Here is a 17,649-nt window from a genome sequence, read left to right on the forward strand (position 1 = left end):
TAAATAAATAAATAAATAAATGAGTACCCAATTCAAGATCTGTTCAGTTTCAGATGCCTGGCCTGGACACTGTGTTTGAAAGACTGGAGGTCATGGGCAGCTGGGAATACAGACAGAGGAGGACAGTTCCAGAGTTGACCTGCTACATATCGTACATGAAGGACTGGGAGTAACGGTAAACTCTTGCATCAGAACCCACTTTTTTTTTTTTTTTCAGTCAGCGCACAACGACTTCATTCACTCCTCCCTCCACTGCAGTCTAGGTTAAATTCTCTCATCTCTGACCCTCCTCCATCCCGTCCTTTTTGGCTTGCTCTATTTCACCAGCGGCGGAGAAACGGAGGCAGTGGGACTTTAACTGTTACTGTTGTCACTGTTGTTGTGGTGCTGGTGGCTTTTAATGACCGTTGATGTTACTGATGGTGATGTTGCCAGTATAAGATAAATGTTGATGTTCATACCTTCTTACTGATAACGTTAATGTGCTGCCGCTATGGACGCTATGATATTCTTATTATTAAAGTTTCTATTGCTAGTCTTATTTTTGTTGTCACTTTTTCTGTTGTTTATGATGCTGCTGTTGTTGTTCTTGCTGGTGCTATTTCGTTGTTGTTGTTTTTGTAGTACTATTAAGCGGTGCGTGTAACCGGGTGTGGGTGTGAAACTTGGCGTGTGGGCAACGTAGAATTTCCCTCAGTATTTCCGTACCGACAATACCGCCACCTGTTTAACGCCCTCACTCACCTCGCTATTGCTCTGGCACACTTTTTGGTTTTCCATCTCTTTTCTTTCTCACTCTGTCTCCATTTACCTCTTGTTATAGTTTCTCTGCCTCTCTGTGTTGCTCTGTTACCTACCTTCCATCTCGCTCTCTCTTTTTCTTACGCTTATTTTCTCATTGCTATTCTCTCGTCAATTCTCCTTACTTTATTCTCTCCCTCTCTTGGTTCTCGTCTCTTGCTCCCTCTCACTCCTTCTTACTTAGACCCACTTCTCCCCCACCCCAGTTCCTTTCTCCTCCTCCTCTTCCTCTTTCCTCCTTCCTACCACCCTGATATATCTCCCTCACCTTCCCCTCCTTTCTCTCCATTCCTCTTCCTTCACCCTCCTTCCGCTCCTTCTCTTTATAAATTGTCTCGTTCCGTCTCCTTTCCTCCTCCTCTGCCTACCATACCTCCCTTTCATCTTCCTCTTCTGCCACTCTTCTTCCTGCTTCTCTCCTCTACCCTTTCCGCCTCTCTCCTTCCTCCTCCTCCTCCCTCTCTCCTTCTTCCCCTCTACTTCTCATTGTCTTTCCTCCTCCTACCTTTCTCCTTCTTCCCTTCTGCTTCTCTCCTTCCTCCTCCTCCCTCTCTCCTTCTTCCCCTCTACTTCTCATTCTCCTTCATCCTCTCTACTTCTCTCCGTCCTCTTGTTCATTTTTTACTCCATGTCTCCTCCTTTCCAGTGCCCTGCTTTCTTTCCTTCCATTCGCCTTCTCTCTTTCCCTTAATGTGGGCAAAACCATAATACAAAAGCCGACATATTAAACTGTTAAGAGGATGCAGGAGTTATAATTAGCAGAGACCTAAACCGTAGTAGTGAATTAACACATGAAAAGAGGATCGTAGGTTATTTTCCAAGAAGGGTGAGTACACAGGTCTTCCAGGCAATACTATGACTTTCCTTTACTTTATGAAGACCACACTTGGAATATGCAATGTAATTCTGGTGCCTACACTTATAATGGCTATGAATTCCTTAGTGTTCTTAGAAAAATGGCAAAAATTATTCAGCACACGAGGAATCCCCTTATGAGGACATTAAACTTACACCTACATGAAAGGGACAGTGTCAGGGGAGGCCAATGGAAGGTGAACCCAGGGCTTTAACTCATTCAATCCAGTGACGTATTTTTTTTCCATTTAATTCATAATGTTTAAAGGCGATCTCTGAACTATTCGAACTGAGGGAGTTTGAAATACCCCAACTAGCCCTTCAAAACTAGAGGCCTGTCCTTAAATATAATCGCCTGGATATAAGACAAACATGAAAAAAGAAAAAGTCGCCGGAATGAAGACTCAAATGCCATAAACTTAGTAGAAAGACTAGGACAGGTGATAAATGAGGTAAATTGTTTCAGCAGGAAGGTAGAAAGGGAAGAACTGGTTTGAAACAGTGAAAGAGTAAAACACGTTACACAGCGATGGGGCTGATGCAACTACGATAGACATTTCCAACAACAGACCAGATACAGATAAGCAAACGGGAAGAAAGGCTTAGCGGTAAAGGTAGTTTAAGTGATTCTGGAAATTACATAACACCTTTCCCTTAGCCTTATAATTTACAGATTACACCTCTTGTATGTTACTGATGCAAACCATGTCGAAAACAGGACGATACGACTAATCTCCATGAGAATAGCTGTACAGTGTTTAATATGCAAAATGAATCGCTAGGGAAAGGTGCTACAAATCCCTCCATGCTACCCCCCTACCCCCGAATGGGATCCACAGATGGAAGCTGCAGCTATTACCTTCGCCAACGAAGTTCGAGGTTGTGTGTTCATATATGTTTGTCTGTCCACATGTTATCTCCAAAAGTTCTCAATGAATTTCAATGAAATTTTGTGGAAGGGTGGGCCACGGACAAGAATGAATTGATTAAATATTGGGGCGGATCCGGAGTATCCCGCACAATATCTCCACGGATCCGGATCCGGATCCCTTTCATTGGCAATGACTGCCGGAGGTATGCGCTCTCTGACTGCTTTCTAGTTTTTTCTTGTACCAGATAATTCCTTCGTATTTCCGATTTCACTGTCTCCCCTTCTCTTCTCGTTCTTTCCTCCTTTTCCTTTTTAGGAGTCCCCTCCGCCGCTCAGTCTTCTTTCCCTTCTCCTTTCCTTCCTTCCCCCCTTCCTCCTCCTCCTCCTCCTCGCTCACCTCCAGTCTCCTTTCCTCCTTTTTACCCTCCTGTATGCCTGTCTTACTCAGCCATCCTACCTTTTACCCTCCCTCCCCCTCCTTCCTTTCTCCTTCCCTCCCCACTCCTCCCTTTCTCCCTTGCTCTCCACTCCACCCTTTCTCTCTCCCCTCCCTACACACCAAGCCTCTCCTTTTCCAGTTTTTTCTCGTCTTCTATTCTTCCTTCTTTCCTCTTCAACTTTCTTCCTTCCTTCCCTCCCTCCCTCTCTCTCTCTCCCTCTCTCTCTCTCTTCTTTATCTCCTTTCCTATCTGTTCTATCACCTCCTCTATTCTACCTCCCTCCAATCTCTCTCTCTCTCTCTCTCTCCCTCCCCCAGCATACTACCTTCAACCTCCTCCCTTCCTCTTCACTCTTCTCTCCCTATACCATTCCTCTTCCAAATTTCCCTACCTGCTCCCTTCCTCCTAAATCTCCCTTTCCTGCCTACTCTCTCACTCACCCATCCTCTCCCTCCTTGCCAAACCACTACTCTCCCCCCATCTCCCCTACCTTCACCCGTATCTCATTCCTTACCTTCACTCCCTAATAACTCCTCCATACCTCCAAACCAATTACCTACTTACCTATCTCCTTCTCACTCTTCATACCTACCGTTCTACTTACCTACCTCCTAATCTACCTAACTACCTCCCATTCTACCTCCCTTACTGACATCTCTACACGCCTTCCCACCCTTCCTTCCTCTCTCCCTGCCACCTACCTGCTTACTTACCTACCTGCCTATCCATCCATCCATCTACCCATCTCTCCATCCATCTACCCATCCATCCATCCGTTAATCTATCCACCCATTCATCTACTTACCGTTATCTATCCATCCATCCATCTGCCTATCTCTCTATCTCCCTCCCTCCTTCCCTCCCCGCTATCTCCCTACGCCTCACCTCTCCCCACCTGCCTATATCGAGCTGAGAGGCATAGGTCAATCATTCACTGTTATACACTCGACTTCCCTCCATACTACCCCTACACTTCCCTCCATCCCTCCACTACCCTTCCACCCACTCCACACTAGCCATACACTTCGATCTCTCGACTACTCTTCCACATCCCTCATCGCCCTTCCACTTCGCTCCACTCCATCCATTCCACACCACCCATACACTTCTCCCCATCCCTCCCCTTCTCTCCACAACCCCTCCATCCATTCCACTGTACCTCTCCACTTCTCTCCATTTATTATCCTCACCCTCACACACCATCACTCCACTACCCTCCACCCCTTCCACAGTACCACTACAAATAATCCCCTTCCTTCAATTACTCTCCACTCCTCCTCCTCCTCATCATCATCATCACCACCACCATCCCCCTGTAGCCCTTCACATCGATGACGCCTTCTTGTAGCTTATATCTCGCAATCACCAGACAATTTTATTTACCTTGAGAAATATTTTTGCTACTCGAGGGGTTCGATACGGCCTTAACCAACTCTCTATACAAAACATCCACATTAAGCTGCATATAAAGGGTAAAATAAAGTACAAGGCGTCATCGTACACAAAGGGTTTACCGTAACATCCGTAACATCCACTCTCTTACACCCATCCACTTGTCTTAGGTTTTCTTCCATATGTTCATTTTTTTTCTTCTTTTTAATTACTCCACCTTCTCTTCTTACTTTACTTTCGGTTCTTCGCCTTAGCTTCCACCTACCGCTCCATGTTCCCTCCCTCCACCTCTCTACTTTCTCTCCACACGTCCACCTTCCCATCCCTCCGGCTTTCCTTCCCCTCGCCTCTCCACCCTCCCTTTCCTCCATCCCTCAACCTTCCCTTCACCTCTCCATCCGTCCTGCCCTCCACCTTCCCCTTCCCCTCACTTCACCATCCTCCCTCCCTCAACCTTACTTTCAACTCTCCATCCTTCCTTCCCTCCACCCTCCCTTCCTTTCCTCAGCCTTCCCATGCCTCCCCTCCGCTCCACTCTCCCTCCCTCCACAAAGGCTCTCTCTCCCTCACTCACCTTTAAGTCTCTCTCTCTCTCTCTCTCTCTCTCCTCTCCTTCCATCTCTCCCTCCCTCCCTCCCTCTCCCTACTAAATATAGGTTCCTCCCTTCCTATCTTCCGGTACTCTCTTTCACTCTCACTCGCTCTCACTCTTTCCCACTTCCAATCCCAGTTTGACCTTTCTAACCCCACCCCCCCACTCCCTCTCCTCCCTTTTCTATTTCTCTCCACTATATCTCTCCTTCATATCCTCCCTTCTTTTCCCCCTTTCTTTTTCAAACATAATCTCCCTTCCTTCTCTCACATCCATATCTTTCCTCACTCATTTTATCTAACTTTCCTCCGTCCCTCCGTTCTTGCCCCAGTTTCCTCCCTCCTCTCCTCCTTGCTCCACTAACCTGTCTCTCTCTCTCTCCCACCTTCCCTCCCCTTCTCTCTCTCTCTCCCTCCCTCCTTCTCTCCTCTTCTCTCTCTCTCCATCACTCCTACCCTCCCTTCTCCTCTCCCTCCTCTCTTGCGCTCCCATACCCCTCCCCCCTCTCTCTCTTTCATTTCTCCCTATCCTTCCCTCCCTTTTTACCCCCCTCCCTCCCCCCCTTCCCCGACTGACATAAAGGTGAGCTGGTGAGAGGGAAGGGAGGGTCGCGGTGGGATGCCAGCCGCCTCCCTCACACAACCATCCATCCATCCTTACATCCATCCATCAGACCTTACAACCATCCATTCATTCAACCTAACAAGCACCCATACATCCATCAATACAACCATTCATCCATTCATTCAATAATACCATTCATACACCCACCCATCAAAGAAGTCATCCATCACTCCATCCCACTTTACAACTATCCATTCATCCAGTGTTACCATCCATCCAGCCATTCAACCTCACAACCATCCAACCTTCAAATTTCCACTCTCTTGTTATTCAATGTATATCCCCCCCCCCTCCCTGAGTCCATCCATCTAACCTCCCAACCATCCACAACGTCTTTCATCCCTGACCCATCCACCTTCTTAATCCATCCTCTTGTACCCTCCAGACCTTCCACATTTCTAACCATCCGATCATCCCTCCCCTCTACCCTCAATTTGCCTTTCTCTTCAACTCATCGTCTCCCCATCACCACTCAGTTACTCAATAAACCTTCTCTCAGCTTCATCATTCAACCTTCCAAACATTTCTTTCTCTCCATCCATGCAGCCATCCTTAAACTGTTTTCTCTCCAACGTTTCAATAATCCCTCCTCTCTTCACCCGCCCAACAACATTTCCCTCTTTCCTTCCTTTCACTACCTCCCTTCTTTCTTGCCTTCCTCCCTCCCTGCTTTCCTGTCTATGCCTTTGACAGATAGAATAGTTACATTAGTTATATCCTATCCTGCAACAACAGCCTCGAAAGGACCAAGAAATCTGTTGCTGTTTGCCTTCATTTGAACTTCCTCCATTCATTCGCCAACCCTCCATCCCTCAATCCAACCCTCCCCTCCATCTATCCCCTTTCTTCCATCCATGCTACCAGTCCTACCTTCCTCCCCCTTATCCATTCACCTGACCCTCCATTCCTCCAGCAATCCATTGATCCATCCATCCCTCAATTCCTTCCCTCTCACTCTTCCTCCACCGACCCACCCTACCATCTATCCTTCCGTTTATCCATCCATCCCCCTCCCTCTTTCCAACCATCCAACCGACCCTCCTTCCCTCTATCCATCCATCCCTTCAATCCTTCCTCCCACCATCCACTCCCAAACAACCAACCCTCCTTCCTCTTTTCAATCATCCCTTCCTCCCACTCTCCCATCCCTCTTACTCTCTCCACCCACCCACCCAGTCCTCCCACCATCCAACCATCCATCCTTCCAATCACCCACCCACCCATACTTCACCTCACAATTTTCAAACCCATTAGGTAAAATTACAATCTCCAATTCTCAGCACTTATTTCAATCAACCATCGCATTTTTTCTTTTCTGTCAATAGGAGGGAAATTTATCAATCTTCTCAGTCTACCTGTCTATCCATTTTGCTTTTCTAACTTCTCTTTGGTCTATCTATCTATCTACCAATGACTCTTGCTCTTTACTCGTCCATCACACTATCCATGCATACCAATCCATCCATCACTATCTATCCACTTGTCTATCTAAGCATCTATTTATCTACTTGCATATCCATCACTTTATCCATCTACTTCGTCCCAACACTAAGATGTCTATATTCTTGTCACCTCCAGACGATTTTTCCAATTTACATAAGATCTCTCGTACTGGGGTGTTAAACCATCTCCATTAACCCCTTCAAAAACCACGTATCTCCCCGCAAGCTGAATAAAATCGTCTGGTGGAGGGAAGCATAACAGAAAACACGTATCTACAAAGTTATATGTACGTCCTCTTATATACTCATCAAATTATTCATCAACCTACCACCCATCCTTCAGCCCATCCTGGCACCTTCATTATCTTTTGAATAGGTATGCAAATCACACACACACACACACACTAAAACTCACCCCCACATCCACCACACACACACACACACACACACACACACACACACTAAAACTCACCCCCACATCCACCACACACACACACACACACTAAACTCACCCCCACATCTATCCTGTAATTACACCCACACCCGCACTTCCACCCAGACCGATTCTCACACCCACCTACACCCACATACGCACCACCACACCCATGTCTACACCCAAACACAGCTCCTGCTCATCCACAAAGACACAGGAACACCGTCAATACGTCTCCCACAATGGACGGCAAAGCAAACACGCGTGGGAAGGGAGAGTGGGTGAGAGAGGCAGAGGTAAAAAGAATGCGTGCCACTGGGAGAGGGTCTAAGAGGGAAGTGAGAGGGAGGGACGCGGAGAGAGAGGGTGGAAGAGCGTGAGGGAAAGGAGAGGGATAATAAAAGTGGGACAGTGGGAGACGGGGGGGGGGTATGTCAGAGAGAGGGAGAGGAAGGAGTGAGAGGGAAGAAGGGGAGGGAGACGGAGAGTGAAGAGGCTAGTGTGAAAAGGAAAGGGAGAGGAGAGAGACGATGGAAGACCAGGTGACTAATGAGTGACTGATAAAAAGAAAGTGAGTGAGAGAGTAAATGAGAGGGACAGGGAGGGTGAGTGAGTGTGAGGAAGCAGGTGAGAGGAAGAGGGAGGGAGGGTGAGTGAGTGTGAGGAAGCAGGTGAGAGGAAGAGGGAGGGAGAGTAGGGAGGGAGAGTAGGGAGGGTGAGTGTGAGGAAGCAGGTGAGAGTGTGAGTGGGAGCTGGTGAGAGGAAGAGAACGGGACGGAGTGGGGAGGTGGGTGTGAGGGAGTGAGAGGGCTGGAGAGAGAAGTTTTAAGTGAAGGGGGAGCAGGGGGATGGAAGGAGACAAAGAGAGAGAGAGAGAGAGAGAGAGAGAGAGAGAGAGAGAGAGAGACTGCGTTAATAAATGGTTCTGTCCACAGGTGTGTGTGTGTGTGTGTGTGTGTGTGTGTGTGTGTGTGTGTGTGTGTGTGTGTGTGTGTGTGTACTGGGAAGGTTCCAGCACCCCCCCCTTCCCTTTTTATTCGTCTTTTACGATGTTGGAAAAATACGAGTATAGTACAGGTATTCCTTCTCTCTCACCTACCTTTCCCCCCTCACACACACACACACACACACACACACACACACACACACACACACACACACACACCACCCATATAGCTCCTTACATTCATTCACTCACCTCATGCACCTTACAGCCCCATAATAAACTAACTCTTAATTCTATACACAAATTATACACAGCACCGCAATATCATACACTCTGGCATACATACATCATACAGGGTGTCCAAAAAGCCTTACTGAACACACATGCCACAGCTCCTCATACACCAACATTACCTGGAAAGAAAAAAGACGCTGTTACTTCACCTACTGACGCTCTCATACGGGGAATAATACATCTCAGTGGCTCTCATTCCCGTCGGTAAAGGAAGCTCCCCAACACCTCTTCCTTAGTGACTTAGTTTTGGATATATTGCATCTTTTTGTACGTTATTTATGCAGAATATGGTGATACTTTAAGGACTTATGTAGCACACGACATTAGGGTGTAATAAACAAAATAAATCGCTTGGGAAAAGGTGTTAGGGAGCTACCTCAACCAATGGGTATAAGAGCCAATATGCTAAACCGCTTACACTTAATTTCCACAAACTAACTAGGCCTTCATGAACAATCTTTATCTACAACATCTTAATCTTCCTCCTCATCCTCGTCCCCCATCTCTCCAGCCTAACTCCCGCGATTCCCACTATAAATGGGGTGAGCAGGATCTAGAAATTAATTGGTAAAAGCAATACAGAACTACCATCAAACTGCCAGGTGAAAAACGCCTGTAATTCTTCGTTGTGTGTGTGTGTGTGTGTGTGTGTGTGTGTGTGTGTGTGTGTGTGTGTGTGTGTGTGAGAGAGAGAGAGAGAGAGAGAGAGAGAGAGAGAGAGAGGGGGGGGAAGTGAATGAAGCTGGGGAGGAGAATGAGTGTGGGAAGAGAGACGAGTGAAATGAGTGTGGAAAGAGAGAGGGAGAATGAGTGTGGGAAGAGAGAGAGGGAGGAGAATACCTGTAATGGAGGGAGGGGAATGAGTGAGGGAGGAGAGAGAGAGAGAGAGGTGGAGAAGGAAAAATGTAAATAGTGGTGATGTTTTCCAGGGACCCTCACAATAACATGCAGATCAGTACCCCCTCCCCTTCCCCACCCCCTCTTCTTCCCTCCTCCCCTTCCCCACCCCCTCTTCTTCCCCCCTCCCCTTCCCCACCTCCTCTTCTTCCCCCTCCCCTTCACAACCTCCTTTTCTTCCCCCCTCCCCTTCACAACCTCCTTTTCTTCCCCCCTCCCCTTCAGAACCCACTCCTCTCCTTTTCCCCTCCCCACTCTTCTCCCTCCCCCTCTCTTAATCCTCGAATTTCACCACTTCCCCATTTCCTCCTTCCCATTTCCCCTCCCCTCCCCTCCTTTCCTTTTTCCTTCCCTTCCCACTCGAACCTCCCATCACCTTCCTCCTCGTCATTCATCCCCCTCTCCCTCCCTCACCTTTCCTCCCCATCCCTTCTCCTCCTCCTCAACCCCCCATCATACTCCTCTCATTATCACCTCCTCCCTCTGCTGATATTTCTTCTCCCTCTCCCTCCCCTACTCCTTCCAACTCCTCTCCCCTCACTGTACCTCCTCTGATAACTTTCACCCCCTTTCAAATCCCCATATTCTTTCCCTCCCCTTCCCTCCCCTCCATCTTCTCATTCCCTTCACCCTCCCCTTACCAAATTCAATCTCCACCTACCCCTCTCCTCTATCACTACACCATCACCATCATCATCATCACATTATCATCATTAAGCCCTCCTCCTCCCATCATAATCATCACAACCACCACCATCATCATCCGTCTCCTATCCTTGTAAATAATGACCCGTTCAAAACTTCCATATTCCTCCTCTCCTCCCTTTTGTTTTCTTCTCTCCCCTCCTCTTCTCTACTCTCCTTTCCTCTTTTCTCTTCTCTTCATTTCTCCTCTCCTCTCTTCTGTTGCCCTTTCCTTTCCTCCTCCACAATACCTCAGCTTCCCCTTCCCCTTCACAGTTTTCCATTCTCTTGCCCACAACCTTTTCATTTTTATTCCCATCCTAAATCTCTCCGCTCTCTCTCTCTCTCTCTCTCTCTCTCTCTCTCTCATCCATCAGGCTCTACACGCTCCCACTGGCTCAATGACACAAATCCCCCTCATCTTCACGCTCCATCACCCATGCCTCTATACATACTAACTGCTACACTACAAACACCAACACCAACTACAACTGCTACTATGAATACCATCTGCTACTACTCCTTATGACAGTACCGTAGTAGTAGTAGTAGTAGAAGTAGTAATAATAATAATAATAAAAATAATAATAATTATAATAATAATAATAAAAATAATAATAATTATAATAATAATAATAATAAATCGTCACCATCATTTTAACCATTATCATTATTATTCACGTCTCCAGAAAGTAAGCATTCTCAACCAAATTATGAACACAAATTACAATCACAAAAAACACCACCACAGTAACACCAGCCAACCACACCACCACCCCAATAACACTACACCAATACACCATTAACACACCACCACCAAAACACAAACCACATATACAGCAAACACCACAAGTAACACCAGCACGCCACCACTCCGGCAACACAACACCACATACCAGTAACACCACACACCAACAACGCCACATACAACACCAACCATCACACCAGTAACACCACAACACCACTCACCACACGAGTATAACAACAACATTTACAGGAAGTGAGCGCCGGAGGTGGTGATAAACTCTACGGAGACGCCAAGCCAGGTTTCACTATCATGCCTTCCCCTCTCCCTCACACACACACACACACACACACACACACACACACACACACACACACACACACACACACACTAATCGAAGATGGGAAAACGGAGACAAAAGTTTAGAAAGATACACAGATGGATATAGATAAAGATTCCTATACATAGCAACCATAGACAAACAGATACATATACAGACACAGAAATAGATGTAAATACTCTATAAAAGAAAACTGACATCATATAGACTAACAGGTGCACAGATATAGAAAAATGGGAGAGAGAGAGAGAGAGTAGATGAGGTAATAGAGAGATTGTGATACTAGGAGAAATAATGAATCTCTCTCTCTCTCTCTCTCTCACACACACAGCCACAAATCGATGCCCCGCTGTCTCCGTGACCCCTTTAACCTACTCTCTCACTCACTTTCTACTCACTTACTCACTAGACTAGCTATCATCTCTCTCTCTCTCTCTCTCTCTCTCTCTCTCTCTCTCTCTCTCTCGGGACATGAGGGAGAAAGAGTAGGAGAGGGGGAGGGGGCGAGGGAGGGAGGTGAAAGGAAGTAGGAGGGGAGGTAGAGAGAGAGGAAGGGGAGGGGAGGGGGAAGGAAGGGAGAAAGGGAGGAAGAGGAGGGGAAAGGAAAAGCAAGGGAGGGAAGGGAAAGGAAGAGCAAGGGAGGGAGGGAGGGAATGGGAAGGAGAAAGGGGGGAAGGAAAGGGGGAGGAAAGGGAGAAAGGGGGGAAGGAGAGGGAAATAAGAAAGGTAGAGGGGAGGGGGAGGGAAGGGAAAAAGAAGGAAAGAGGAAGGGGAGAAGGGCCGGGAGGGAAGGAAGGGTGTAGATGTGGAAATTGAAGAGAAAGAGAGAGAGAGAGAGAGAGAGAGTCAAGGGCACACCAACCCCCCTATACTACCTCAATCAAGGCGGGTGGGGAGGGGAGGGGGAGGAGAATGAAGAAGGGAAATGAAGGGGGAGGGGAAGAAGGCGCGGCAGGGAGGGGAAAGACGAGGAAGAGGGAGAGGGAGGGGGTCATGCAGCAGGGTGGGACGGGAAGAGGAGGAACAGGGAAGAGAAAGAGGAAAAGGAATATGAAGGAGGAGGAGGAGAGGTAAATGGAGAGAGATGCATGAAGACAGGCAGAGGTTAATGGACGGAGAGAGAGAGAGAGAGGAATGGGAGGAAGCGAGAGGAACGAGAGGAAGGGAATGGAAGAGAAGGGATGGGAGGAAGAGAAGGGAAAGGGAGGAAGAGATGGGAAAGGGAGGAAGAGATGGGAAAGGGAGGAAGAGATGGGAAAGGGAGGAAGAGATGGGAAAGGGAGGAAGAGATGGGAAAGGGAGGATGAGAAGGGAAAGGGAGGATGAGAAGGGAAAGGGAGGATGAGAAGGGAAAGGGAGGATGAGAAGGGAAAGGGAGGAAGAGATGGGAAAGGGAGGAAGAGATGGGAAAGGAAGGAAGAGATGGGAAAGGGAAGAAGCGAAGGAAGAGAAGGGAAAGGGAGGGTGAGAGGTGGAAGGGCAGGGAGAATAGGGAGAAGTAAATTAGCGTGGAAAAGGTGGAGGGAGGCAAGAGTTTTGGAAGAAGGGTGAGAGGGAAAGGATGAGGACACGGGGAAGGGAGAAGGAATATAATGAAGGAAAAGGAGGAGGAGGAGGAGGACAAGAAGAATAGGAGGAGGAGGGGGGGGGAGAAAAATAGAAGGAGGAGAAAGAATACGAAGAAGGGATGTATGGGGTTAAAAAAAATAATAATAATAATACAGGTAGAGGTGCCCATTAAATTTCTGACCTTTCATTCTCTCCAGCATCCAGCCACCAAACACAGCCCAGGCCAAACACCCACTGAAGGAAGTCACAAGCTCTCTGATCACCCACTCATTACTACAGCGTGTTTTTATTTTACTCTTGCTACCAGACGATTTTATTCAGTTTAACCTTAGTAAAAAAAAAAAAAAAAAGACGAGAGAGAGAGAGAGAGAGAGAGAGAAATACAGGCTCCCCCAAAAAAATCACCCAAGGAAAGAGAAAGGCTGAAACAAGATGAGGAGGAACATGAAAAACACGTACGGAAAAAAAGATCACGAAGAGGAAGAGAGAGACATAAGTCGGAGGAAGAGGAAGACACTGACGAGGGTAATACTAGGAAAAGAAAAAGAGTAAGACAGGGGGAGGATATGGATGACGGGAGGAATAGGAGGAGGAAAGGAGGTGGAAGTAAGGGGGAAAACAAGTGAAAGAGGAAGACAGGAGGAGGAAGACGATGAAGACAGGAGGAGAAGAAGGGGTCCCTTGGTCCATTACCTACCGGATACTGACCTTTCTTCTCTTCCTCCCTTCTTCGCTCACTCTCTCTCTCTCTCTTCTTTCCTTCCTTCACTTCCCTCTCTGTCTCTCTCCCTATTTTCCTCCCCTCTCTCACTCTCCCTTCTTTCCCTCATTCTCTGCCTCTCCCTGCTATCCCTCCTCTCTCTTTCTCTCTCTCTCCCTTCTCCTCCCCCTTTCTCACTTCCTTCTTCGCCCCGTCTCGTCTTTCCTTCCCTTTCTTCTCTTTTTTTTCTTCCCTCCCTCATTTCTCCTCTTCCCCTTTCCTACCTTTCTCTTCCCCTCCCTTTTCTCTCTCCTTTCCTTCCTGTTCCTCCCTCTTTTTCTTTTGATGTCCTGTCATTCTCTCTCTCTCTACTTTCTTCCTATCCCCTTCCCCCTTTTTCACTCTTCCTCTTTTTCTAACACCCTCTGCCTTCCTCTTATTCCCCACCCCGTCTCTCTAATTAGCGAGTTACGGAAGGGACTGAGTGTGATAGCATTTTGAGAGCACAGTAATAATACCTCGTAACATGCCTACACACACACACACACACACACACACACACACACACACACAAAATGAACAATGCATTTCATTACCCCCCTTTCTCCCCTCCTCTGAATCCCCCCCCCCCCCAAAAAAAAAGAGGGGTGGGGGGAATACTAACATTTTCACCCTCGCCAGAAGCTAGTACTTGGGAAAAACTGAATGACCCACAAAATTACAAACAAAATCAAAAGCGTGAATAGCCAGTAACGAACCAACTCTTGATACTCGCCGATCTTTTAACCCACTTGCGGCCAGCGTCCTCAGTACTGGACGGTGTTAGCAATTTCAGTCAATAGCAGGTGGAATCCAGGAGTTGGGACCTATGGGCTTCGCGACTATAAGCCAAGTACCCTTCCAGCACAATCCCTCACAGGAACCATGGGAGCTAATGGGCTAAAAATCAATGAAACATCAGTCAAAACATTAACACTTGGGAAATAAGTGAAAGCAATACCATCACATTTCACCCGTCAGTACGAGGAGGTCAAATCTTCATTCTTGCCCTACTCTCTCTGATGAAACCACTTATCAAGGCTATACAACCTACATTCTTTTCATCTTGACCTACCAAGATTTTCGCTCTTTCGCAGCCTACCTGATGCTGCCGAGTAGGATTGGCTATAAGACAATAGTATGGTTGTAGCCTACATTCATTCCATAGCACAGAGCAAGCATGAATAACACTATTCTTGTGTATTCAGATGATAATCTACTGTTACAACCCACTATTTAAGATCCAGAAATGGCAGTTCTTGGCGATGTCAATGGAAAACCAGACCCATTCAATTATTCAAAGTCTAACTATTTCCTAGTTATACGATTTATTCAACCTTAGACCCAACGTACTGGCGGTAATAAATAAGTCATCCATAAAATGACTGGAATAATAAGAGCCTGTACGAAAAACACGAAGAAAAAATCAATCTACAAATGGAGGAGGGGAGATGGAGGGGAGTGGTAAATATATTCAAAAAGAAATCCCACGCTTCTACTAAAATAAATCTGGCTTGCCAACATCTGGCATCCACAGTGAGGGGAAAAAATATTACATAAGAAACGACACAGAAAAACTACCACGAGAAAGGAATACTTCTACAATTACAACAAAATCCAGAAGGTAGAATGAATAATAAATACAGGGCACTGGGCGAGGCAATAAATGAGAGGGAAGGTTATTTGAATCGCCCGCGCTTACTAAAATAAATTTGGGCACACGACATATGCCAGGCCACCGGAGCGGCAGTCTATTTTAAGCCTCAGTTTTTGTCCGTATGGGGGTAAGGGAGGGTGTTAGGCAGCCTTCTCCTCCCTTTTTCCTAACTTTCCATCCTCCCTTTTTGTCACTTTCTCTTTCCCTTTTTTCCCCTTCATTCTCTCCCAGCGACCTTGACAAGTGTGTGGGTCTTCGTGCGTTTTGTTGTTATCGTGCTTCTTCCCGCCTCGCTTCTCGCGCCATGTTGCCAAATCTCTCTCCCTCTCTCTCCAATAATATTTCACCCTTCCACTCATTTTCCATTCCTTTTGTTCATCTCCCCTCTTCCTCTTCTTAACTTTCCTTTTCCTGCCTTCCCTCACCTTTCCTTTAATTGCTCTCTCCTCTCATCTTTTTCTTCCTTCATTCCCTTTTCTCAGCGTTCCCTATTTCCGTCTCTCTCCATGTTTCTTCTTCCCTCATCTCCCTTCTCTCCTCAACTCCATCTTTATCTTCTCCTACCTCCCTCTTCTCTTTTCTCCCCCTATCCCCCTCCTTGCCGCCCCTTCCTTCTCTCCTGCCCACTTCTGCCATTTTCTCCTCGTCCTCCTCCCTTTAGTTTCTAATATTCTCTTCCCCCTCTTCTCCATGCTCCATCCCTCTTCCTTTTCTCTATTCTCTCCTCCCTCCCTCTCCTCTCCCCACCTTTTCTCGCTCCCTCTCCTTCCTTTCCCCCCCTCTTCTTGTTTATTCTCCCTCCCTTTCCTTTTTCCTCCCACCCCTCTACCCCTCCTTTTCTCCTCTTCCTCCCTCCCTTTTCTTTTCTCTCCCATCCCTTCTCCCCTCCTTTCCTCCTCTTGCTCCCTCTCCGTGTCTGTTCTCTCCTCCCTCCCTCCTCACCGAGTTACTCCAATTACCTTGCAATCAACACCGCTTGTTTGTTTGTTTCATTTCTTTCGACCAAACTTAAGTCACAACATAAACATGTATAATATAACGATTACCTGGATAAATATCATCACTATTTCCCCTTAATAAATGGGGTGGTTGATGAGAGAGAGAGAGAGAGAGAGAGAATAACAGATTAGTACACTGCACACCATCATCGTCCCTCACCACCACCACCACCACTACCATCATCATCATCATCCTAGCCCTATTCCCACTTGGAGATAATAAACGCAGTCCCAATAAAACAGATATCGGCTCCACATAACTATAATTCCTATGGGAGTATAATTTCCATCTGAACAATTCACTGCACTGGAATCAGGTCTTTTCTCTATTATAAATGGTGTGGGAGGGATACAGACACAGGGGAAAGGGTAAAAACATAAAAGCCTCCTCAGTAGTCACAAATTAAATAAAAATCTAAATACGTTACTTAAATAATAAATTGCTAACATCCTAACATTCCCAATATTTGCAGATAAAGAGGTCAGTTGCATCCAGAAATAATAATAACCGAATAATAATAATGATAATAATAATAATAGTAATAATAATAATAACTAAAATAGGCCAGCTCTTACCATCCTCCAAAACTGACCTTTTTCCCGGTACTTAGAAATGGCTAGTAAAGATCCAGTACCAGGAACACCACAAAAGCAGGACGAATATTATCATCACTAGAAACAGGAAATGGGAAAACTAAAGCAGAAAAAGTAATGATCATGACTCCATCCTCATTATTATTATTATTATTAATGCCGTCCACACCCACCCACCCACCCACCCACCCACACAGGGAAGGGGAAAACTTTGAAGTAGGAAAAGTAATGATATCTCCATTCTCATTATTATTAACGAGGTTTATTACAGGATCACTAAACACGAAAACACACACACACACACACACACACAATTGGGTAATAAGATCCATAAACACGAAAACACACATACACGACGTTGGTTATACACACACACACACACACACACACACACACACTATCACCAGCGCCACGGAAAAAGACACGCACACTACCGATCCTCTCCATCATTCGGGTCCTTCAGGAAGTCGGTCACTCTCTGCTTAGTCTCGCTCCTTCTAAACAATCTTATCAACCTTCGTACTGACTTTTCGACCAAGAGAGGGTATATACAGCCTTCAATAACCCTTTCCCTATTAGCGGTCTGTTCCAAAGTAGAATTAAATCATTTGGTGGTTGCGAGCATAAGAAAATAAGTCGCCTATTTTAGTGTTAAATTCGCACACACACGACAGGGAAGCTCACATTTCTCTAACTGAATATAAAGGCAGAAAGTAAAGGTATATATATATATTAG

General features: G+C 46.4%; 1 protein-coding gene across 1 annotated transcript in view; it reads right to left on the reverse strand.

Moving 5' to 3' along the window:
- The window catches only part of orb2 (cytoplasmic polyadenylation element-binding protein orb2), a 226,868-nt gene that overhangs the window by 50,529 nt on the left and 158,690 nt on the right, over positions 1-17,649 (reverse strand). The window contains exon 2 of the mRNA XM_080284838.1: positions 7,526-7,542. Coding sequence (XP_080140964.1) covers positions 7,526-7,542 — 17 coding nt within the window. The remainder of the gene's footprint in view (positions 1-7,525; positions 7,543-17,649) is intronic.

The sequence above is a fragment of the Coenobita brevimanus genome, chromosome 103 (assembly GCF_032717465.1).
Source record: "Coenobita brevimanus isolate Jiangsu-jjx chromosome 103, ASM3271746v2, whole genome shotgun sequence".
Classification (NCBI taxonomy): domain Eukaryota; kingdom Metazoa; phylum Arthropoda; class Malacostraca; order Decapoda; family Coenobitidae; genus Coenobita; species Coenobita brevimanus.